The 24,786-nt window shown below is 39.9% G+C and overlaps 1 protein-coding gene across 1 annotated transcript in view; it reads right to left on the bottom strand.

Annotated features, from left to right (window-relative positions):
• Positions 1 to 23,279, bottom strand: part of MCM10 (minichromosome maintenance 10 replication initiation factor) — a 30,067-nt gene extending 6,788 nt beyond the window's left edge. The window contains exons 1-15 of the mRNA XM_052651006.1: positions 23,259 to 23,279; positions 20,882 to 20,966; positions 17,630 to 17,971; positions 16,179 to 16,283; positions 15,903 to 16,040; positions 14,131 to 14,302; positions 11,940 to 12,105; positions 10,049 to 10,216; positions 8,695 to 8,811; positions 6,267 to 6,466; positions 4,676 to 4,776; positions 3,974 to 4,084; positions 3,770 to 3,887; positions 1,754 to 1,982; positions 705 to 846 (exon numbers count right to left, since the gene is read on the bottom strand). Of these exons, the coding sequence (XP_052506966.1) occupies positions 705 to 846; positions 1,754 to 1,982; positions 3,770 to 3,887; positions 3,974 to 4,084; positions 4,676 to 4,776; positions 6,267 to 6,466; positions 8,695 to 8,811; positions 10,049 to 10,216; positions 11,940 to 12,105; positions 14,131 to 14,302; positions 15,903 to 16,040; positions 16,179 to 16,283; positions 17,630 to 17,971; positions 20,882 to 20,888 (2,116 nt within the window). The 5' untranslated portion in view covers positions 20,889 to 20,966; positions 23,259 to 23,279. The remainder of the gene's footprint in view (positions 1 to 704; positions 847 to 1,753; positions 1,983 to 3,769; positions 3,888 to 3,973; positions 4,085 to 4,675; positions 4,777 to 6,266; positions 6,467 to 8,694; positions 8,812 to 10,048; positions 10,217 to 11,939; positions 12,106 to 14,130; positions 14,303 to 15,902; positions 16,041 to 16,178; positions 16,284 to 17,629; positions 17,972 to 20,881; positions 20,967 to 23,258) is intronic.
• Positions 23,280 to 24,786: the final 1,507 nt, after the last annotated feature.

The following is a 24,786-nucleotide window of genomic DNA, read 5'->3' as shown; positions in this document are numbered from 1 at the left end:
AAAAGAGGTAACAACAACAACAAAATTCCTATCTACAAATTGAGGTTAAAGTGACAATTGTCAGCTTCAGTTTTAAAAATTAAAATAGGGCAATTTAAAATAAGGTCTGCTCCTTTAAAGCAAAGTAAATCTTTATACTAATATATAGGTGCAAAGATACAATGAGTAATCTCAAGATTTTAAACTGTACATAATTTCATTTTAATTCAATGTGATTATAAAAAACAATCAGTTCCAGCTGCAGAAATTCTACTTAGGTCCTCTCCATAGAGGAAAAGTGGAAAAAAAATGATGACTTTTGATGTCGAGGTCTTCCCTGATAGCTCAGTTGGTAAAGAATCTGCCTGCAAGGCGGGAGACCCCGATTCAATTCCTGGGTTGGAAGATCTGCTGAAGGAATAGGCTACCCACTCCAGTACTGGGCTTCCCTTGTGGCTCAGCTGGTAAAGAATCTGCCTGCAATGCGGGAGACCTGGGTTCAATCCCTGGATTGGGAAGATATCCTAAAGAAGGGAAAGGCTACCCACTCCAGTATTTTGGCCTCGAGAATTCCATGGCCTGTATAGTCCATGGGGGCGCAGAGAGTCAGACATGACTGAGCGACTTTCACTTTCAGTCTTTCAGCCTTCAGGCTGATTATGTTTTGGAACGTTTCCTCTGTAAGTAGTGTCTTTCCCCACTGGACAGCTTCCCATTTGGAGTACCTTGAGGAGAAAATGTGCTGTTCTTTTCTACACGTTCCTTCACTTCCAGGACATCCTGGGGCTCCTTTAGCTTCTTAATGCTATTTGGGTCTGTTTTCGTAAGAATCTGGCCTTTTGACTTTAATTTGGTTACAGCAGCTAACTAGGAAAACAGAAAAGAGAGGGAGATAAAAATCTAAACGATAAGACAGGCATCTGTAGCTCTGTATCCCTTTCCAATGAACTAACCAGTGAATGCTTGCAGTTCTCAAACATACATTAGCAAAATATATCTATCTTCATTTTACTTAGCATTATTAACACAATCATTAAAACTTCAAAGAAGGGAAAACAGGTCTGTAAGTTAGCAAACCAAATCTCAGTTTGTTTCGAACAGAAAAAAGAATTCCAAGTCTGCCACTTACTAGTTTATAACCTGACTTAATTGTTCAGCTTCAGTTTCTACATTTGTAAAATGAAGATGACAACCATATCTTTTAGGGTTGTAGTTGTAAGAATAAAATGAGATAATGCAAGCCAAGCATGCACTTATACACAGTAAATAGCACGTATGCACAAATATCAGACACAGAATAATAGTAACATAGGTGTGTAATTGCTATTATTATTACTGAAGGTGTGGCTTTGCCTTTCAGCTAGCCTTTGCTCTTCATGTGATTCTAGCTGCTAACTAGGACAGAGAAGACAGGTTCAAGTTGGAGGCAACGTGACTCAGGAAGAGAGGTTCTGACCACCCCCAACTGCCACTTCAATCAGAGCAATTTAGCTTCTAGCTGTCTACAGACGGGGCTTCTACGTAAGACTTCTTCCATGTTATCTCCTGCAGCCTGTCAAGAAATAATGTAGAGACAGTGGCTAGTTTTCTTGGATTAAATTAATGGCACTGTTGATACCAATTATCATTTAAAATTCCTTTGACTCTAATTATCATGATCAATAAATAGGTATGAGGTAACTGTCTTTCTGGTTACGGGTATATTAAGTTTGAAGCACCAGCTATGTCTCACAGAATACAAGTCCAAGTGGTGAAGAAAACAGATGCCAGTTACCTTTTTGGCTTCTGCTAAGGCACTCAGTTTTGGTCTTGGTGGTGGTGACTCATCAAAAAAGAGGACATCATCTCCTTCTGAGATGCCTCTTCCAAGCTTGGGCATCTGCGTGGCTGGGGTTCCTTTCATCTTGGGGAATTCAGCCCCCATTGGTGGAGACTGACAAGGGGGCTGCTGAGAAGAGGATGGCACAGCTGGGCTCTTGATTTCACTGGAGCTTTGCAGAAAGCTTTATAAAGAAAAAGGCAGTCACAAACTACGCACACAAGCACAAAACACACAGACTGGGAGACCACAGACAGGCCACCAGCTGATAAGTAGTCGTCAGTAAAATAATTTTCCATCCTTGGTTATTCAGATTAGCGCATAGTAAAAACAAAACTAACCTCACTAATTCTTCAGTTAACTGACTTTTCACTGAATAAATGCTAATTGTTTCACCAATTTAGAACTGATTATCAATTGGCTTTCTAGTGGGGTCGGTATATGGAGCATCTTCAGCCCTGAAGGTGAGCTGTGCCCTCTGGTTAGCTGAGATGCTTCAGGAACTCACTGAATCTGTGTATTTTGTTTATTCTACTAGGATGAGGTAACATGCACGATACATTTGGAAATCATAAAAGAAGGGTGCTATTAATATAATTCACACTGATTATATATGGGCTTTTTAAAAAATTTTAAGATGATATTTTATTTTTCTAGTATAGTAGTTTTACAATGTTGTGTTAATTTTTGTTGTATAAGATATCTCCTCTTTCTTGAATCTCCCCATCCCTTCATATGTGGCTTCAAGGGCCATGTAAAAATAACAAAGGTCAGAAATCATTTGTCCAAACCTCTCATTGTAAGATGAAGAAACTGAGGCCCAAGACCCCACTGCCCATTAAGTGACAGGCTGAGGACTAGTACCAGGTAATCCTGAGCCAGTCTTCTTTTCACGACCATATTATCCTCACTCCTGTAAGTTCCAGGCTGAGTCTACAAACTGCCTACCAGATGCTGTCCAAAGATAAGTTATGTTTGGCCAGGAAAACTTTGAAAAACTTTAAACTGTAATGCCATTAAACTGACAGGTACTTTCCACTCCCCACAAGGTCCACATATGTCCATGTATATACATATACACTCATGTCATCTGTAGGCCCCTGATGAATACTGCTATAGATAGCCTACCAGGACCTCAAACTAATCCACCTGAGGCCAAATCTGTTCCCCTATTTTTCCAAAGCATCTGTTCTTGACTCATAATAGCCTTTTACCCCCTATGGAACCACATACCCTGCAAGAGCCCAGGTCTGGGACAGCAATGGTTCAACACTGGAGTAGAACAGGTAGGTGTGAGTTTAAACTTGGCTCCAACATCTACTAGCTCTCTGGTCTTCAGTTACATTAGTCACAAAACAAGGATAACACTTCACAGATTATGATAAGGACCAATGTGACACGCGTACAGTGTAAAGCATGGTGGTCAGTGTACACTGGGTACCTGCAGACCGTAGCTTTTACTACCATTCGAATAACTTGAGTTCAAGAATCTTTGATTCATTTACTTTCCATACCCATTTCCACTTGATTTTGCTTCTCAAATGACTATTCTCAGTGTCTCAATTTTATCACTGACCTGAACAAATGCAGAAGCCATGCACTGGCTCAGCCTGTAATTAAAAAACCTAACTGACAAAACTGAGAAACAGGTGGCAAACTGGCCAGTCTACTTTCCTTTTTCACAAAACTGTCTTTGCATGTCATTACTTTCTCTTTTCTACAGTGACATTCATTACTACAGCCTGTGTAGTACCTGGTCTCAGGATTCACTAGCATCAGTCAGAAATACTTACCTTTAAACGCTTTGTAACTTTAAAAGTTATGCTAAAATTATTTTTTAAAAACTTTCAAAGCTGAAAAGGTGGCCAATCACCTCAAATCCGAAGTTACATTTCTGAAATCTATTAGGACAGCCCCAGAATTCATGAGATGAGCAATCTAAACGGGGAATATTAAACCTGTGACTCCTACCGTTTCTGTATTTCTTCTGACTTCTTTTTCCGTATCTCTAACATATGCTGCTTCTGTTGCTTCAAGAGGGCTGATGCTGAGATAGACTGGAAAGCAGGTTTCGGGCTCCCCACGATCCCTAAAACATAAGCCACAGGCTGAGGAAGTTCTGAGAGGGGCAGGGTCTCAGGTGTGGACGCTAGAGCAGGTGCAGGCTGACTCTACCTGATGACTTGGCTTTGGCTAAATGATGTTTCAAGTTTCTGGCTCCAGATGTAGGCAGGACCATCAATTCCCTGAATTCCTCAGAACAAGACAAGCTCTTCTGGGGTATTCCTGAAATATACATCAGGTTCAGAGGATTCAAAATTCAGTCTATTTTCTGTCATGTATCTTATTCCTTTTTAAACTCTGCTTTCATAATTTTTTCATTTGTAAAATGAAGTAGATGGAATATCAAGAGAAAAGAGAATCCTTAACCTCTAATATCAGACTAGTAGGACTGCAAAGGTAAGACAAATATCTTACTTTGAAAAATGATTAAAATACCATTATCTGAGGGGTCATTTTACACACTATTTCTGGATTGTACACTACGGGAAAGGGTCCATGCTAGACTTTGACTGCTGTTATAAACAGAGCCCCAAGGATAGAGCGGAGGTGGCATTCTCTGACCTGTACCTGTTTTAGTGAAAGACAGAAGTTGACAATACTGATTCTAGTGCCAGACACTAAGAGTTAGACCCAGATATATCAAGACGTTTTAAAAACCTAAGACACAGCTAATATGCTATTGCTTAAGATGCTGCCAACGAAGCTTGGTTCTTTTACTTTAGGTGATGTCACTCAGTATAATTTAGAGTTAGGAACTAACTGTTTTCAATCCTGAAGCCTACAAATTTAAGATGAAGAAAGAAACAAAGTTACCTAGTTTTTGTTGAGTTTCCTGAAGAATCAAGTCTGTGCCCTTAACCACCAGGTTAGTTAGAGTGGTTTGAATCTTCTTTTTAGGAGCAACAGCAGCTGCACTGAAAAGGAAAATGAAAACCACTGAAAGTCAATGCTCTGAGGTAAAGAAGGCAGAAAAGTAGTCGTTACAAAATGTCAATGTTTCTCAAAGCTCCTTTTAAGTAGACTGTAGTCAATACCATGGTCCTAACCCTAACTGGTGTGTGCATTATGTCACAGACCTAACACAGGCAACCTACAAACTTGCTTGAAGGCCATTCTGGAAAAGTAAATTGGCAAAAAAATAAAAATATGTCAACACTTTGATCAAGAGTAGGACTTATCAAGAAGTCTAGGATTAACATTAAGACCTATGCAAAAATTTAGGATATTAATGGAAGCTTTGTATTGTTCAAAGTTAGAAATACTATAAATGTTTATCCATAGGGAATTATTTAAATTATCAGAGCCATGTGAAAGAATACTGTAGCCACTAAAAATAATGCCGTTAAGTGAATATTCCACAAAGAAAAATTCATTATTTTTATGGGAAAGAAGAACATTGTAAATTATAGGCATACTATGACCTCATTTTATACTCTTAAAGATTTATACTTACGGGAAATGTCCCCCCAAAACCATATATACCAAAACTAACAGTTATCTAGATGGTGGGATTATAGATGGTTTTTGTCTTCTTTTGGCTAAACTGTACATGTTTAAAAAAATAATGTTATGTGCACTGCCTTTTGCAATTTGCTAAAATACAGACATTATTTTAAACCTTAAAAATGTTCTTGATATTACAAAATAGAGGTGAGAGTCCTCTAGCCCAATGTCTCTTGGATTGAGGACAAAATCTGTTTTATTCTTGGACCAACTATAGCTCCCTTGAGCCAAATCCCTGCCTTAAATGTATTTTATAGAGTCAGGTGACAGGCCATCAGTCACCTACTCAGGGACTCTAGGGAGAGGCTGAGATCCCCAGGAGTACCAGCTTCAGCAGTATCCCCCTTCCCTGTGAGGTTTCTCTGCATATTCATTCACTAAATTCATTGTGGGTTCCCTAAGATCTACAACCTCACACTCACAATGGAAATGATTTCAAGGATGTCAACACTATGATGAACACTTTCAGTGGCCAATCAGTCCTGACAAGTTGGACTATTCACATTAGAAGCCAAAGAGGAAGTGTGGGCTCCCTGTTAAAGATCAGGAGAGCCCGACTCAGTTTCTCCTCCTTCTAAGTGTGTTTTCTTCTCTTCCCAGGAATGAAGTAACCTTGTTTTGGGTCTCTTCTCCTCTGCTCCATTGTTTTAGGCAGCTTGTTATAAAAGATAAAACCTGTACAAACCTTCTAGGACTGGGACAAAAATGTACAACCACTGGGCTTTTTGTTTTTTCCTTTTTGGCCACACAGCACAGCATGCATAACTTCCCCAATCAGGGATGCAACTCACACCCTCTGCAATGGAAGCATGGGGTCCTAACCACTGAACCACCAGAGAAGTCCTGGGTTCACTCTTAAATGAAGACCCCAGCCCTCAAAGAAGCTCTGAGAATGTCTTACATTGAGGCTGCATATGAGGCTGAAGAAACGCCTCCGTAGTAAAAACCATCCTGACACAGCCGTTCTTTCAGGCTGATGCCTTTGCGAGCAAATTTCTTTGGAATGCGGCCTCCAGAGAAGGTGGACTGCAAGTCAGCTCGCCTGGCGCTAAGCCTCTTGTACTGGGCCTGGATGTGATACTGACAGTACTCACAGTCATTCTGTGAAGAGAAAGAGCAGCTATATCAACATTAGGGCAATAGGCCGGGGACAATGTTAATGGACACAACTCCTTTACAACTCCTTTCTCCCAGCCTCACAGAGAGCTATTCTGTGGGCAAAACCCTCCCGGCTAACTTCTGAGATCATTCTCTATCCACAGCTAAGAAGCAACTTAGAAGTTCATCCTCTAGGTAAGGGGGTGGTGTGGGGGTGATAAATTGGAAGATTGGGATTCATACACACACACTATTATATATAAAATACATAACTAATAAGGACCTACTCTATAGTACAGGGAACTCTATTCAGTACTCTGTAATGGCCTATATGGGAAAGGAATCTAAGAAAGAGCAGGTGTAAGTATATACATAACTAATTCACTTTGTTGTATACCAGAAACTAACACAACACTATAAATCAACTATACTCAATAGAAATTAAGAGAAAAAATTTAAGGGGACTAAATTCTGAACACACTATTTGGGTACAAGAAAAAGTGGCACTTTTCAAACTGCCGTTGTCCTCTTTCTACAACAGAAATAAAGTCAGTTTCTAGGATGAAGCTTCAAAATGTTATGCCAAATGAAAGAAGTTAGACACAAAGGTCCCATGTTGTATGATTCCTTTTATGGCATATATCCACAGAGACAGAAAACAGATTATAGGTCATCAGGGAAATGGTTACTTAATTGCTAGGGGGTGTCTTTTAATGGGGTGATGAAAAGATTTTGAAACCTGGAGCTGGTGGTTGGACAATAAAGTGAATACACTAAGTATTACTGACATAAATGGTTAACTATACACAATGTGAATTTTACCTCAACAGAAGTTAAAAAATAAAACAAAATCAATTTCCTTTCTGTTTCTCTGGTTGACTCTCAGACAAATGCTACCCTTATAGTGAAAGGCGCAAAGAGAAACTATTAAGTATTGTTGAACTAGGTGAAACTTAAAGAGATGCTGACAATGGAGGTTTAATGGTCCAGCTCTTGTGATCTGACAGGTATACTTCCCCTGAGACCTCTTTCCAACTGTCTCCTTCCCTGTTTCCTGCTCACTAGTTCATCTGTTAGACAGCAATGAGTGAAATAAAAAGAGATGAAACCAGAACCTATTATCCAGTCTTTTCAAAGAGCTCTAAGAAGTACCACTTCACATCTACTTGGATGGTTGTAATCAAAGACAGACAGTAACAAAGTGTCAGAGAAACTAGAACCCTCACATACTGCTAGGGAGATTGTAAAAGCCACCTGGGGGAACCAGTTTGGTGGTTCCTCAAAAACCTAAATATAGATCCAGCAATTCCACTCCAGGTATATAGTTGAGGCAACTGAAATGGATATCTACATAAAAACCTGTATATGCTTGTTGACAGCAGCATTATCCATAACAGCCAGATATGAAAACCACCTAAGTATCTATCAACCAATGGATAAACTGAGTGTAGTCTATCCATACAATGGAGTATCATTCAAATACCAAAACGAATCAAGTGCTGATAAAAGGCTTTGTAGCATGAGCATAGCACAGATGAATTTTAAAAACATTATTCCAAGTCCAAAGAAGCTAGATACAAAAGGCTGTACATTATGCAATTCCACTGTATGAAATGTCTAGAATAGGCAAATCTATAGACAGAAAGTAGATGAGTAGTTGCCAGGACTAGAGGAGAAGGGGAATAGAGAATTACTGTTAGTGGGTATGGGTTTTTAGAAGGGGACTGAAAATGTTCTGAAATTACCTGGTGGAGATGATTGCACAACCCTGTGAATACATTAAAATCACTAGATTGTGCACTTCACAACTGAATGGTCTGGTATGTGCATTCTATCTCAGCACAATGTTTATTTACTTTTCAAAAAAGAGAGTTCTAATAAAAGGTAGAATACAGTTATGTACTGGCTAAAATAAGGTTGCAGTGTATTTCATCATTAGTGTTTGATCTTCAACACTAGAAAGAATTGAGGGCAAATTAAAATTCTGTCTTTCTTAAAGTTCCCGATCAGCTGGTAATAAAAGATCAGTTTCCTAAGAAGTTAAATCCTTCCCCTGCCCTCAGCTTTTTAAACTGGCCATTATTAACCACACATTTTACTTTCTCTCTTTGATTCTTCCTATTATGTAGGAAACTCAGTTCCAAATAGGTCATTACAGGTCAAGTGCCTAAAATTTATTCTTAATAATTTCTTTCTTCAGCAAAAACCACCCCAACAAAGCTTAAACCTACCAAATTCACAATCTGTGTACATGGTTCTCCATTCTTTTTCTTTGCTTTACAGGTTCCCAGGTCAAGAGCTTCCCCCATAATTAAGACCTTTTGAGGATGATCAATAGATAAGCATATCTGTAGAAAAAGAGGTAGTGGGAATTAAAAGCAAACAAAGGTATGGCCCCTCACCAGCAAGAATGGATATAATAACGGTTGGCATGAGTTAGGCTTTTTGTCCTTCTCATCAGTGCCCTGGGATTTGAAGCCAGTGCTCTGTAAAACAGTTGTAGAAATGGGAAAGAAGACATTTAGTTCTCTGTTCCCTCCTGCATCTTTACTATCAGAATCCTAACGCTCAGCCTTAAGTGATGGAGCAGGTTCCCAGTTTTCCCAGCACTCTTCGCAGCTAGTGACTGTCATGTGACTCCACTCTGGCCAATGAGACTGAAGTAGTAGTCTGCAGGGAAGGTAGCCAGGAAAGCTTCTGCTTTTCTATAAAAGCAGGGAAGAGGCTGGCTGACTTCCTGGCTTCAGTGGAGATATGATGGCTAAGGTTTCAAGCCATCTTGTGACCAAGAGGGAAATCTGAGAGACTCATGGACACCAGCCCTGGTGTTAGGGCATTATTACACTGCCTATGCCTGGATTTTTTATTATCCAAGAAAAACAAAAACCTCAGTGTCTACCATTACAAAGAACTGTAGTGAAGCTTTTGTTACTTGTGGCCAAACACCTTCCAAACCAATAAATGAAGATTTGTTGGTATTCTCTCCTGAAAGAAATGAATACAACAACTTTGTCTCTTACTCCTCCTGATACAATGTGTCTATAACAGAAGCAGTAGCCTCTTGTTGACATCTGTGGAGAAACTGTTAGTGTTCACAACTGTACCTAGGTTTGCAGTTTACTAGAGAATCAGTAGGTAGTAACCCAAATTCTAATGCTGCTTAAGACTGTGAAAAGTTACTTTAAAAATGAAAATTCGTAAAGTTGCAGCTATGATTGTACTAACAAATGGAACAAACCCTCCTCAACTATAAACCCTTCCTTCATGATGCTATCAAGGATATTCATAGGCGATGGAAGGGAACCTGAGCCCAAGAACTGAAAAATAAATTCCAGGAAGCTTGGAACGAATTTGAAAAAATATAATGAAATAAGTTGTCATAAAATACTCTAGCATAGTCTGAATTCAGAATACTGACAGGTAAGAAATGAATGACAAACAAAAAGCCAGTAAAATGGAGTCAAAATAATACAAAAGCTTGACTTATTACCTGGAGGTAGACCAGCATAAAGGTTTTTGATAGAACTCAGCTAAGTTATAAAGACCACACACACACACACAAAAAACCAATGGAAACAGTCTTACCTCCTCTGAACCATCCTTGGGCTTCATGGGGTTTGCATTGAGCAGCCCTATGACAGAACCCTGCTCAGTCTTCCAGAGTTCTTTGTGAACCTCTCCAAACAAGAACAGTGATACACATCGCGTCAAGTCACGAAGATCATTCAGTCGCCAGATGCTAAATGTTTTCCCCTGGAGCAAATCATTTATGCTTATCTTTAATAAATCTTGAACAATGGGTTACAATGTCTTCATTTACAGTCCAAGTGTTCTACTGTGGAAGATATCTAAGCATGACCTAGTCTGAATAGGTTATCATCAGAATGTCTGTTAATTATAAATTAATCCTTTCTCAAGGCTTTGGTATGCCTCTTTTCATTTTAGAAATGAAGGTAAAGAAAGGAAAGCCTCAGAAAGAAATGGCTTTCTTGTTAACTTGTTAACTTTGTTTCTTCAAACTTGTTATTAGCAGACACAAACTAGTATATAAAATATTTAGACAATAAAGACTAGTACTGTAAAGCACAGGGAACTATATTCAATATCCTGTAATAAACCATAATGGAAAAGAACATGAAACAAATCTACATATGTATAACCATCACTTTGTTGTATACCTAAAACACAACATCATAAATCAACTATATTCCAATAAAAAATTTACTGATATATATTTAAAAATATTATTTATCATTGTTATTTTAATATTAATAAGGAAGTTTCAGTTCAATGCTTCTACATCTTTCCTTAGTTTAGAAGAAAAACAGCATCATTTAAAGAAAACTGGTTGTATTTAACTCTAAAATTTTGGAAATACTATGACATATCAAGAAACTCAAAATGCTAGCCACACATAATATGAACAACTTCCATGTTTATAGATTTTTTAAAGAAGCGATTCACACAATACTGAATCAAGCTATTTCACTGAGGCAGCCCAGAGTGGGTATGGCTACAGGTTATAGTGAATTACTGACTAAACTCCAGTATTGTAATTATTCTTCCAAGGACTTATACAATGCCATTCTTAGAGAAGTTCAGATAAATTTCACCCCTATTATTTCAATGTCATTATAGCCAGTGGTGGTGATGCAATTATGAACTTAATCAAATGAAAACCAGACTTGTTCACATTTACTGAGACAGACCAGATATAGAGCAGGACTCAGAATCTGAAACTCAACACCTGGTGTCAGATTCATAAAAAAATTTAAGGTTGGCCAAGATCAAAACTGGAGAATGAAATTAGTTTTGAACAAGATAATCTGCAGTATTTTAGAGATAGCCTTTCAGGTAATCAAAAGACAATTCCTTCATTTTACAGATAAGGAAATGGAGGTCCTTAAAGAAAGAGTAAGGGCCACCTAATGCCACAAGGCTCCTGATAAATGGAGAATGAGGCTTAGAATCCAGCTTTTCTGACTTGGCCACAGAATAATTTTTGTTATTCCTCAGTCAACTGTGATTTTAAAACTTATCAGACCTCTTGTAATATTTGTCAAATGAAATGTACCATCCTGTACTGGCACAGGTCAGCAATATCAGGACTTCGGTGACTGACATCTTACATCTAGTAAGGCTCTTCAAATGGTCTTTGAGGACGTGCTCCCCTTCCACAAGGGGGATTATTCAGAGTCGTAGGGCATTCACAGGCATCACCAAACAACAGGTAAAATGAATAAGAATGATGTGGACAATAAAAAGCGCAAGAAACTTGTCCAACCAGACCTTCTTTAAGTAGGGCCTTCCTTACAGATCTCCCCCTCTGGTACCAACCAGGTGATGGTGTGGCAATTTGAGAACTCACCAGCAATGACTACAAAATGAAACACTGATGGGCTCTGGGTAACAAGTCAAGAACATGCGTCTCCATTGCCAATCTCTGATGAAACAGCTGATTAATAAAATAGCTTACACTGTTAGAACTCTGTGGAGTGATTTTCTTCAATATAACCCCAAATGTCACCCAGTCTATTTCTTCCAGCTTCTCACTTGCCATCTTTTCCTTGAGCTGAGACAGTCTGATAAGCTTTCGGCCAAGCATTTTCTTGTTCATTTCTGTGGAGGATACTCGAGGCTTTCTGGGTCAAGACACCAGCAATTGGTAGATTATTACTCTAAGAGATAACCTGGCACTGCAGCAAATTAGTTAGAAGAGATATTATGAACAGAAATCTCTAAAGCACCTATTCTCAGGGAGGCTTAGTACAAGGCACATATTTTTTCAGCAGGTAAAACTTCCCTGGTTGTTCAGTGGTTAAGACTTTGTGCTTCCACTGCAGGAGGCACAAGTTCTACCCTTTTTGGGGAACTAACATCCCCATGCTATACAGCATGGCCTCCTCCCCAAAAGGAGATAATTTTAAAGACCAGGTTTGCTTTTCCACGGATATAGAACTGGGACTTATGTAGAAAGTAAAGACCACAAATTACTTAAGTTCTTATGAATTCTAATATAATATTCTTTTAAAAATAATCTCTTGATTTTAATACAAAATCATGAATTGCTTAGGTAAATTAAGATATTTCAGTTCCATCAATTCTGTGAGAATTTCATAAACTCTACTATTTCTAATTAGATTTTTTAAAAGCCAATCTTTTCACATAATTAAAAAAACTGACTCGAGCTTCAATTAATATACTCTTGTTTCTAATGACTGGTTAAAACTCATAAAATTTGCTCATTGTTTTCCTCTAGTTGAATATTAAAATTTGTTCCATGTTGGATCATAGGACGAGAAACCAGTCAGGTGAAAACAAGCTTTTTGACTCTTTCACGAGTTATCTAGACTAGAAACTCCAAGGGCTAACTCAACAATAAAGAATATTCAGGAGGGAAACACTGACATAAATAGAGAAATCCTTTCCTTATTTGATTTCTGAGTTAACAGGTTACTATGAAGCTACGATCCTACAGAGCATCTTGAGGTTCTGAGGTTCAGTAGAACAATCATGAGAAAGACTCAAACAACTCTGCAACCCCCTAAATTTGTAGGCCCTACAGAAGCTTTGGCTGACTAGTTTCAACTTTGTCTACTTCCACTCAGTTCAAATGTATAGCAAGACTCACATGAGCAACATCTTTATTATCTCTAGGGTGTTTCCACTGGGAAAGGCAGTATTATCTCAGGAGGGCCACATTTACCTTGAAAAAGAAGCCTGAAGTTCCCTCAGTGAGTTTTTACTATATTCCATTCCTCGGACTCTGTCTCAAATGTAATTAAAATATTGATCCCCCACCCCCAATTTTGAAAAGTATGGCGTTATTACAATAAAGTTCTATTGCATGTCAACAGTCACTTGTTCTCCCCAATAACATATAATTTAAAAGCTTAGCAGTTTTAGTTCAGGTTGACAAGGTTCAGGGGTTCTAGAGGGGTTGCACTTGGCTGCTCAGTACTAAAGGCAATCTGGTTTCAGAGTAGGGATGTCGTCTCTGCCCAGGGCTTCAAGAGCAGTAATAACAGAGGTGCAAAGCAGTAGACGTAGAAGACTTAGAAGTCCAGGTTTTCCCCTGAACTGATCCTGGGATGCATTTCTATTTTTTTCAAATTGGAGGACAACTGTTTTTTTACAATGTTGTGTTAGTTTCTGCTGTACAATGTGAATCAGCTCTAAGTGTATACACATCCTTTCTCCCTTGAGCGTCTCTCCCACTCCCCATTTGTATTTTGCCTGAATATCTTAATTTCTCCACATAACAATACAAAAGAGCACAGTTATTTCTATTAACATTAATTATAAGAAAACACTACTATCCTAGTTAAACTGTATATTCCTTTAGGTATTTAAGAATAGTCTCTACCACTGTTCCTACTAGTTTCTGGTTAAATACAGTACTTATTATTTATTGATTTCATTTTTAAGAACACATATCTTTTACTCTCTACACAAACAAGATAAAGCTTTCCTTATCCATATGTAAATACACTGAGTCAAACTCAGTGCCAAAGGCTTAGTATGGTAAAGTACAAGAGCTATATGTCCCATGTGACTCAGCAGTACAAACACACTAATTCTGGAAGGCTCAGTCCCTAGGAACGAGGAAGAGGCATCTTGTGGGGCCTACGAGCAGAGTGAAAGAGAGGGCTGTCACAATTACTGACCTGAGCCTCAGCCCGGAGAAGGCTTCCACGGAGACTTCCTGAGCCATCTCCCCAGAGCTCCTGGGTGTCCCTGTACTCTGATCCCTAGTCATCCCACCAGGCTTGTTTCCAGGAGTTGTTCGCAGTGGTTGGGAGGGTACACTTGTCATCTTCAAAGGTGAGCATTGGGGCTCTAGAAAATATAAAAACCACACTGATAATTAAACATTTTTTTATTAGAATTGTTTTTTAATCAACACGTGTCAAATCTTGAGAGAATAACAGTAACCCACAGGATCATTTCTGTACTACCCCCAAACCTCTGCAGTGTAGTCCAGAACTTCCTGTGTATGGAAATGTTTTATACCACTGCTGTCCATGTGGTGGCCACCAGCCACAAGTGGACACTGACCACCTGAAACTGACCAGTGTGTCTAAGGAAATTAATGCCTAAATTTGTAATCTAACTAGTCACAAGTGGCTAGTGGCTGCATCAGTTCTACCCAAAAACACTGTTTCTCTGTGCAATGCCATTTCTTGAATAGTCACCATATACAGAGCACTGTGGTAGATTTCATAAGGCGTAAAAGCCCTCATTCTGAAATCGGTAATTAGCGGAGATTTGTGCACAGGTCAAATTCTACCTGAAAGACATTCAAATTTAGCTTCCCTTTCTTGTTTCATTTCAATTCATTTAATTTTACTTGTGTGTATGTGCAGGAGTGGGGATGGGGGTGGTCGCGGGAGTGTTAGGGGACCCAGGATATTCTGATATGGTTCTTTTCATATATTACAAGCATTTGATAATGTTCCTGAGGGTTGGAAAGCTTGGGTATTCTCCTTAATAAGTATAACTCTCTCTCAAATAAGATTGGTATTTACTTTCAAAGTGACTTTGGATCACTGCTCCCAAGGCAGGGGCTAGGGTAACCCTAGAACTTTTTAGAATCGCCAGAAACCATGCCCTTATCGCAACATCTCAAAACCCAACTTTGGACACTGTCTAATAAAATACTTTAGTAATACCAGAGCTCCTAAGGGAATAAACACCATTAATAAGTGGATGCATGGAATATATCATCTGTTGTCAAATAAATATGAACACACAGAGGCTACAGCCATTCTGTATTGTTGTGTCATATGCCAGTGGTAGTCAAAAGGGCCTTTTTGAACATGTGTGATCAATAAAATGCTGCTTACTCTAAGCCAAGTTATCTCCAGGTCATTTGCTCTTAGATCTTCCAAAGAGCAATTGCTTTGGGCAAAAAGACAGTACAACAAAACCAATACACAGAGCTTACAAATCCTTTACATTTTATTTTGCGTGAATATACGTATGTGCTGAAATAGGATTTGAGCACCACTCTATCCTCCTGGCAAAGATGACTTTTCATGAGAATGAACCCTCTGGCTTCAAATATAACTTGACCATTTTATTAAAGAGATCACTGTGCCTCAGTCTCACTGCCTGAAGATTAAACCTCTAGCTTTCTAGCATAAGAACTCAACCCAGTGTTTATACTTCACTATAATTCAACTACAGGACTATAGAACCAAAAAAAGTTGAATTCACTATGCATTTAAATACTTATTCTCTACCCAAGTATTTTCTAAGCACTTTGTGATGTACACAAAGATTATAAAATATAGAACGTGGTTCCCATTTCCAGGAAATTTACTTTTCTCAATGGGCAGGTAAAACAGACCAAGACACACACCCATACATAACAGTGCCAAAATATATTGTAAACAGACCCCAGGCAGTGAGAAACTAGGGCTCATGAGTTACTCACCTGCAGGTGAGACCTTTGGTGTCCGAGCCACTCGCTTGGGTTTTGGTAGAGTAGGGATGTCAAGCTCCGCAGAAAAGCACAATGACTCCTGAATTTTCTGAACTTTCTTCTCCTTAAGAGGGGGACGTGGAGACTTATCTACTTGGTTAAAAGAAATTAGTAAAGAAAATTTAGAAAGGGGTTAAAAAACTGTTTCATCAGGAGTTGGAGGCAGAAGTAACGTTATGATTTCTTTATAACAGAAATGCATACTATCCCGAGAATTAGTTTGATTACCTGGGGTTTTACATGAAAGGGCTGGACTTGAAGGCTGTTTAATTGTTGCTAGTTTCAGCTGTTCTTGTAAGGACTTCATTTGCTCTTGCAACTTCCTTAATTCATCTAGGGGAAAAAATATATTGATTTAAAAACCAGACCAGATGAAATACCATACATAATGAGAGTGCTGAAATGATTTTTGATGTCTACCCATCATCTCCAAAACTTGAGACCCACAATAGAATCACATACTGAGAACTCATAATTACCTTTTGCACTTTAAATAGTTCCCCTTAGAGAAGTAAACATGGTATTTCCAGCAAACAAATCTCTAATACCAAAGCTGATTATGAATTTGTACTACTGACAGTTAGATACATGCCCATGGTTGACAAGTTCTTAAGAGTCAAGAAATGATTATGGCCCTTAAGCAAGGATGACATGCAAATTTGTGAAGCTTTCCATATTTAAAACACAGAACAGATAAGATACAGGGATATAATGTACAGCACAGAGAATAAACCAATATTCAGTAATAACTTTAAATGGAGTATAATCTATAAAAATGTCAAATCATTATGCAATACACCTGAAACTAATAACACTATAAATGAACTATATTTCAATTAAAAATATATATGTAAATTAAAAAAATACATATCAGAGATGTCAGGAATAAGAAAATGGCACTCCTCCCTGGAGAAGAAAATGGCAACCTACTCCAGTATTCCTGCCTGGGAAATCCCATGGACATAGGAGCCTGGGTGGGCTACAGCCCACGGGGTCTCAAAAGAGTTGGACACTATAGTGACTAAACAACAACTTCATAAAACTAACTAATATAGATAAACATTTTCTAGTTGATGTTTGTAAGTATTTTAATCTCTTGTTGGGATTAAAATAGAAATTCTGTAGCCAAAATCCACCTAGAATCCTAATCATACAGATTAGGATAAGTGACCTGGGACAAGTCACTTGCATGCTCCAATGTTCCTGAAACAATGAACTAAAAACCTTGTCATACTGCTTTTTTGTGAGATGATAAAAACAGGAAAAAAAATCTGTAACACTAAAAAAAAGAAAGAAAGAAAGAAAGAAAAGAAAAAGCCACTCCTAGATGGATCTGTTCAGAAAAGGTCTTCTGCTCAAACAGAATATGTGGTGGCTTTGTAGTCTTGTCTCTGGCTCCCTTTGCTAATTCCCAAAGTATTATTTTTCTGTAATAATTGTGAGAAATGTTAGAGCCATTTTGCAAAGGCTCAATTATAGCTGGCTGACCCTGATATCAGGGACTGCTGTGCCCTCAAATGCTAGCTTTAAATGCTTGCTCCACTAACTTCTTCAATTTTTTTTGCAAAGTCATGTATCTCTACCCCTGACTCAGCAGCTATTTTGAAGAAAGCTGTCAGTTGAGTAGTCTTCATCTGGTCTATCATAAAGAAATTAGAGAAAGCAAGTGGTTAGGGCACCTTGTAACTCCTGATTAGTTTTCCCTTGACTGGCAGCAGGAGCAGGGATGACCCTCTCTTTAGTTGATTGCGATGTAGGAGCTTCTTCCTCATCTGTTAAGTCTCCCATGTCTCCAAAGAGAGTGGCCAAATTCTCCTTTTGGTTTTCAGCCTTTTCCATTTCTCCCTCATCAGTCTCCTCTGTGTAAGATTCACCATCACCGTCAGCGTCAAAGAGCTCATCAAATGAGTCAGGTTCACCATCTTCCTGGGTCAAGGGCTTACTCTCTTCTGAATTACAATCCAAGGCCGACTCATTCTCCTCCAGCAATGCAGTCAGCAGAGACAAATCATCTTCCTCCCCTACGGGAAAAGAAGGAAAAAAAGGAAGCCTATCTGTGAAAAACAGCCATTGACAAGCAGAGTCAAAACATTCAACATTCATAACGCAGTTAAAATGACTGCAGATTCACCTTTTTGCCTGGTACATGTAACTATCATTCTTGTTTCTACCTTTCTTCTCCCCAAGTGCTTCTTGGTGGGCACTAGGCTAAGAAAGTAGGGGCCAGTATCTGCTTAGTTATCTCAGTGGGCCAGCCACTGGACTAGGTCTCTTTATCTACATTACTTAAGCTAATCAGATGACTTCCTGCATATGAAATTCAATCTACAATGGAATAATTGAAAATCATACTAAGTATACATTTAGTTCCTAGATGTATACATTCCCCTACTTTTTAATTGTTTGAGTAATTTTTAAAAACTACAGAAAGTTACAAAGCATTACATTAAATGTACTCATATCCCATCAACCAGAATTAGCCATAGTTAACTTTTTATTAGAGAAGGAAAGGGCAACCATGCCAGTATTCTTGCCTGGAGAATCCCATGGACAGAGAAGCCTGGTGGACTATAGTCCATAGGGTCGCAGAGTCAGACATGGCTGAAGCAACTTAACATACACACAACCTTTTATCATGTTTGCTTTTGGCTTTTACGTTAGAAGTTTATTATGTCAAATCTTATCCCAACTCCTTACCATAGCCACCAGGTTCCAGTATAATCACTGTCATAATTTTGATGTATCACTCAAGGCCATTCTCCATACTTTTAACATAAATACATATTCATTAACGTATCTGGCAACTATTTACACAGCATTTACATTGCACTGGGTATTATAACTTCTCTAGAGATTATTTAAAGTGTACAGGATATGTGTAGCTTGTATGCAAAAAAATATGCCATTTTATTAACATATCGTGGACCTGAGCATCTGGATTTTGGTATCCATGCAGGGTCCTGGAATACATGCCCTGTGGATACCAGGGATGACTGTATTAACTGATTTTTTCCTCAGAGCAAAATAGACAAGAAGACAAATGTTTGGTGACTTGCCAGAGGTGAAACTGTCAAGAGCAGGAATTTGAACCCAGGCAGCCTCACTTCAGAGTCCACCTTTGATACTGAAATCTGTTGAAGTAGTTTTAGTCTAGCTCTGACAAATTCTTATACTACTTCTAAATTTTGTTCATTTTGCAGGGTTATGTGCAAAATATTTATTAGTACATAGTGAGAGAGAGATCAGCCCTGGTTTTCTCATGAAAAGATGGATTCAAGGCCAAGAGTGTGGAGCCACTAGGCAGCCTTTCTCACCCAAGGTTCCCAGTGGTGTTGGGCACAGGCCTCTTCCAGGGCGTGCTCTCTGTAACAGCTTGGAATGGGAGAGAGAAGGGCCTCTTGGCTCCGTTTTGGGGATGTGGTTGGTTATCTCACTTGGAACCTGGGTAGCCAAGTAGCCTCTTCTCTCTTGCTACACCCTGCAGTCTTGGAATCATTGCTGACTAAGCAACTCAGATTAATCATTATGCAATCTCTGACTTTAAGCTTTAGGTTCTTTCATCAGATTCTAGACCCTGAGTTGACCACTGGCTCATTTCCTTCTGAGGTCAAGGAGCGTAGAGTGGTAGAAAGCGTATTGGTTTGCTGATCTAGAGGTCTCTATCCTAACCCAGGCTCCTGTGCTGACCTGTTTCATCATTTGATCCTGAACAGGCCCTTAACTTCTCTAGATTTCAGCCCCCATCTTTTCAGTGAGGGAGTGTATCATGTATCCTTAATGCCTGTGCTTTAAATGCCTGATTTTATAAAGGAATCATGCCCAAATTGTGGGGAGGTAGGAATGAGCAAATAAAAGAAACAGGTAAATCAAGAATGAAGAAATCCAACTGGCCAATAAATAAATAAACAGTTCTCTACCTCACTAGTAATCCTGGAAATGCAATTAAAATAGTGAGCTACCTTTTAAAATCATCCATCAGATTAGTTAAAAAATCTTGGATGATGTCTCAGATGCTGGTGAGGTGGTAGGGAGAAATGCTCACACATGTGCCAAACAAAAGAAAACAACATAATTGCAGCATAGTTTATAGTGGTAAAAGATTGGAACCCATATGCCTTTTACTGGAAAATGGATTACTAAAATGTGATTCAATCTTACCATGGACTGTAATTAAAAGAAATACAGCAATTGAAAGAAATAAAATGAAACCATATTTTGATTTGCATCAATGTTACATGCAATGTTGAATGAAACCAGGAGAGGAGTAATAGGTAGTGTGAAATAATTTATATAAATATTTTAAAGTAACATGGATACCAAAATCCACAGATACTCAAATCCCTAATATATTACTTATAACACCCAGTGCAATGTAAATGCTATGTAAATAGTTGCCAGAGCTTAGCAGACTCAAGTTTAGCTTTTTGGAACTTTCTGGAATTTTTTCTCCCCTCAAATATTCTCTATATGCAAGCAGTTGGTTGAATCTGCAGATGGGCAACCGTCAGATATGGAAGGCCAACTGTATGCATAGGATCTTAGAGCAGTGCCTGGCCAACCATCATTATTATGAAAGACAATGTTAGGAACAGAAAGTGTACCTGGTTAAAACAAATAACATTCACTAACTGAACTGAGATTTCTATTGAACTACTCAGATATTGCTTGAGGGCAAGGTAGCTATTTTCACTATTTTATAAGTGATTTAAGTAACAACTAAAGAAGGAAATGGCAACCCACTCCAGTATTCTTTCCTCAGAAATCCCATGGAAAGAGGAGCTTGGCAGGCTACAGTCCATGGGGCAGCAAAAAGAGCTGAACACGACTTAGTGACTAAGAGACAAAGAGAGAGATAAGTAACAACAAGCCCATGGACAAAAGATTGATTTTTCACGAAACAAAAGGAAACTGAGAAAACTGCCAGGACTCACCATCCATGCTGTCAAGTGAACGGTGGCGATAGAAAACTGAAGGAGTATCAGGTGCCCAGGAGACGGCAGCAATGCAGAACCTTGGCTGTGTGGAATCAACGTAGGAAAAAATCACTCTCAACTGTTCTCTCACATTACATATCCAACAAATCCAGCATCCTACAAATTGTAGGAGCTTAAGCTCAAAATTAATCCAGGCTCTGGCCATTTCTCACCCCACCACCAACGTTCTCTCCCTCCTTGTATGGATGCAGTCCCTTGTATGATGTGTCTTGTCTGCAAGCTACTGTTATGCAAACTTCGTTGAGGTACAGAGTTGTTTTGTGTGACACTAGATTACACGGATGAGACAAACTGTGAACAGGTATTATGACACTCAGAGGAATAGCTGGCATAGCTAAGTAGGATAACTTTATATTATCCTGTGTACTTTCCTCTTTTCATTTAAAATGATTTTTAAAACTACAAGAAAAAAGTGTCAATTTTCTAGGCTATTGTTTAACTTATAAGTGCTCTATTATATGATCTTGATAAGTTCGATGTCAAGTTTTAATTATGGTGCTTTCTTTTCATTTATTTACCAGACATTCCTACAATCCATCATGTGTCTGGCACTGTGCTGTCAACTGGGGAATCTGCAAGACTGTAAGGTTCCTAAGGGTTGGAAAGGGGCGAACTGTCTTGGTCATTTCTATAACCAACCCCCCTCCCACCCTATCCCCACCCCCATCATCTAGGACCATCTGACAAATGCTAAGGGTTCTTTCTTCAATATATTGCTAAAATCTTCTGTGCTGTGCTCAGTTGCTCAGTCGTGGCTGACTTCTTGGGACCCCATGGACTGTAGCCCACCAGGCCTCTATCCATGGGATTCTCCAGGCAAGAATACTGGAATGGGTTGCCATGACCTTCTCCAGGGGATCTTCCCCACCCAGGGATCAAACCCACGTCTCCAGCACGGGCAGGTGGATTCTGTTACCAATGAGCCATCTGGAAAGACTCTGACCTAAGGTGTCAGGTGGGAAAATCATGAGAGTACTGATGTCTTAAGGAGAGCATCTGGGTGCTGGTCCTGGGGGAAGAAAGAACGGAGGGAGTGAAGGTTGAAAGGAGTGTGAGAACTTGGGAGAAATCTCAGAGGCATAGGATCACATCTCCTGGGAGCCTTGTTCAGTATCTGGAACTCAGTGTATACCTCAGAGCCCCCTACTGGGGAAAGATTAATTACAACACTGTTCCCTGATTGCCAGTACAGACCTCCTGCTCAGTCACTCGGTCGTTTTCAACTCTTTCAGTTGAAAATCTTCTACTTCTCCCCAATTTCATCCAAAAACCTAGTCCAAGTCACCATCAATCTTTTGCCTGGAAAACTCTATTAGACTTTCTGTCCCTCTGAAATTTACCCTCTGTGTAAACACTACAATAATCTTTTCTTTCCTCAGCAATATCTGCAATCTTTTAAGAACATAAGTCAGATCGCAGTATTCCCTTAATAAAATTCTAATTAGTTTTCCATTGCTCTTAGAACAAAATTTACAAAGCCTACTCGCTCTCCTACCTACAACCACTCTATCCAACCCCAACCCCGCAATAATGCTTCATCCAGACTAGCCTGCTTTGAACTTCTTGAACACGCAAGTGCTTTCAGGCCTCTTTTGATAGCTCTCCTCTATCTCCTTCTCATTCCTCAGTCTCTGCTTAACTACCAGTTTTTCTAAGCCTTTCCAGACCACTCTATCTGACCAGGCCCCTGGAACCCTCTCACCTCACTGCTTTCACGACTTTATCGCACATTCCACTACGGTGTACCTGTTATCTGTTCCCTGTTGGCTCAGACGGTAAAGCGCCCGCCTACAATGCGGAAGACCAGGGTTCAATCCCTGGGTCGGGATGATCTCCTTAAGAAGGAAATGGCAACCCACTCCAGTATTCTTGCCTGTAAAATTCCATGGACGAAAAGAGCCTGGTAGGCTACAGTCCATGGGGTAGCAAAGACTCGGACACGACGGAGCGACTTTACTTTCATTTTTTCACCCACTTTAAACTGGATAACACGAAAGTAGATGTGATGGGAGCCTTGCACCCCTATCAGCAAATCATAAACTTAAGCATAAATTTATAAAAGAGAAAGTCCAAACGGCATGTATTTAGAAAACGTTTTAAACGGTTATCTTTAAAGAGAAAAAAATGGACCCTTACACAGCTTGGACGGCCGAACGCCTGGCACCTCTCGGCGCCTTTCGGAACTACCCGCCTTTCCTAGCTCCGGAACCGTCCATGGCTCCGCACACAAGGCCCTCCCGGCCGCCCAGCCCCGCGTCAGCCCAGCGCTCGGCCCAAGGCACCTCAGCGTTCGCCTAGTTCCAGTCTCACCCACCTGCGCGCCCCCGAGCTCCGCGCCTCTCGCCCTTAGGAGCTCGTTAAACTCTCACACAGATGCCTTCGGCGGTCCCTCAACCACCGCTCAACACTCGCAGACCCGCTTCTTACCCGGCTCCTCACCTCCTTACTCTGCACAGCCGGACCCGCCAAAATTCCAACTCCTCTCTGCCCCTGCTTCTGACGTCAGACGCACGCCTTCTCAGGCCTGTACTGATTGGCTACTTCAGAGCTCTGGGCGGAAACGACCTCAAGGGGGCGGGGAGAACGTGAACGTCGCGTTTAGCAATGATTGGCTCACGTGACCGGCGCCCTCTTTGTTGGGGGGCAAGGGAACTTCCGGTCGGTGAAGTCCTAGGCTTCTCCGGTTAAGTGTTCTAGCGTCGGGAAGTAGATGTGTCTTTTTGTGGTCAGTTCCTGACATTTTCCGGGACTTACTGTGTCATCCGATTCTGAGCTTCGTTTTCTCTTCCTGTGAGGTGGAGGGTAACTCTTGATGCCGACAAACTTAGAAACTCACCGCGGAACCCATTGCAAGCTTTCCCCCTGCCCTCACCGATTGCCGGTGGTTGCGTTGCCTGTATACACATGTGGTTGATTATTTCCTTTAGGTGATTATTTTACAATCTTGTGTTCAGTTGAGATAATGGGACTAAAAGAAAAGTCGTCCACTTTTACCTCTGTCTTATCTTGGGGAAGTAATATCATCGCCTGTAAAAAACGAGAAGGAAAGACTAGGTGATATTCTTTAACACACTAGAAACCACTGTTTCTAGAGGAGTGCGTGGTCCTTAGACTGGGAATTGCGTCAGAGTTGGGAGTAACTGTTTTCTGCTTCTTCCCATCAAAATGTCAGCATCTGAAGACAAGAGACTGTCTTCAGGGACTGAAGCATCTGAAGACAAGGGACTGTCTTCTTCATGGTCCTATATCTTCCTCTCTCTCCTCTTGCTTGTACCTGGCACACACGAAATGTTACAGAGAGAAAATTTCGAGAGCATTGCCTCCTTAGCAAATGACTTAGCTTTGGAGGGCTCTTTTTTCGTCTCTAGAGTGCTGATGAGGGGGGAAGGATCAAATGAGAATTTCCAGTACATTTTTACACACTGGTTATCAGTCATAATCACTTAGTGCCTCTGTTGTGCAAGGGTGGGCAAAGACATCTAATTTGGGAGATGTGATCTATGCATAAAAGACAAATTACATAAGGTGACTAGGGGGCACCAATTTTGCTGGAGAAGGTGAAAGGTGAGGTGAAAACATTTTCTTTTAAGTTGATAAATCAAACTGTGTGGCAGATGATGAATACCAAGTCAAGAACTTCATTCTGTAAGTGTTAAAAGGACCATGTTTGAGCAGGTGGGGGAGGAAGGTACAAGAGCTAGATAGGGGAAGGTGTGGCTAAGTGCTTAGGCTCTGGAGTTAAGACGGTGTGATTTTTAACTGCCACATACTAACTATGCAACCTTGGCTAAATTAGTTAACCTCTCTGAGCCCCAACTTACCCACCTGCAAAACAGGGACAG

This window comes from Budorcas taxicolor, chromosome 13, assembly GCF_023091745.1.
Source record: "Budorcas taxicolor isolate Tak-1 chromosome 13, Takin1.1, whole genome shotgun sequence".
Lineage (NCBI taxonomy): Eukaryota > Metazoa > Chordata > Mammalia > Artiodactyla > Bovidae > Budorcas > Budorcas taxicolor.
Note: the sequence above shows the minus strand (reverse complement) of the source record. Positions and strands in the feature narration are given on the sequence as shown.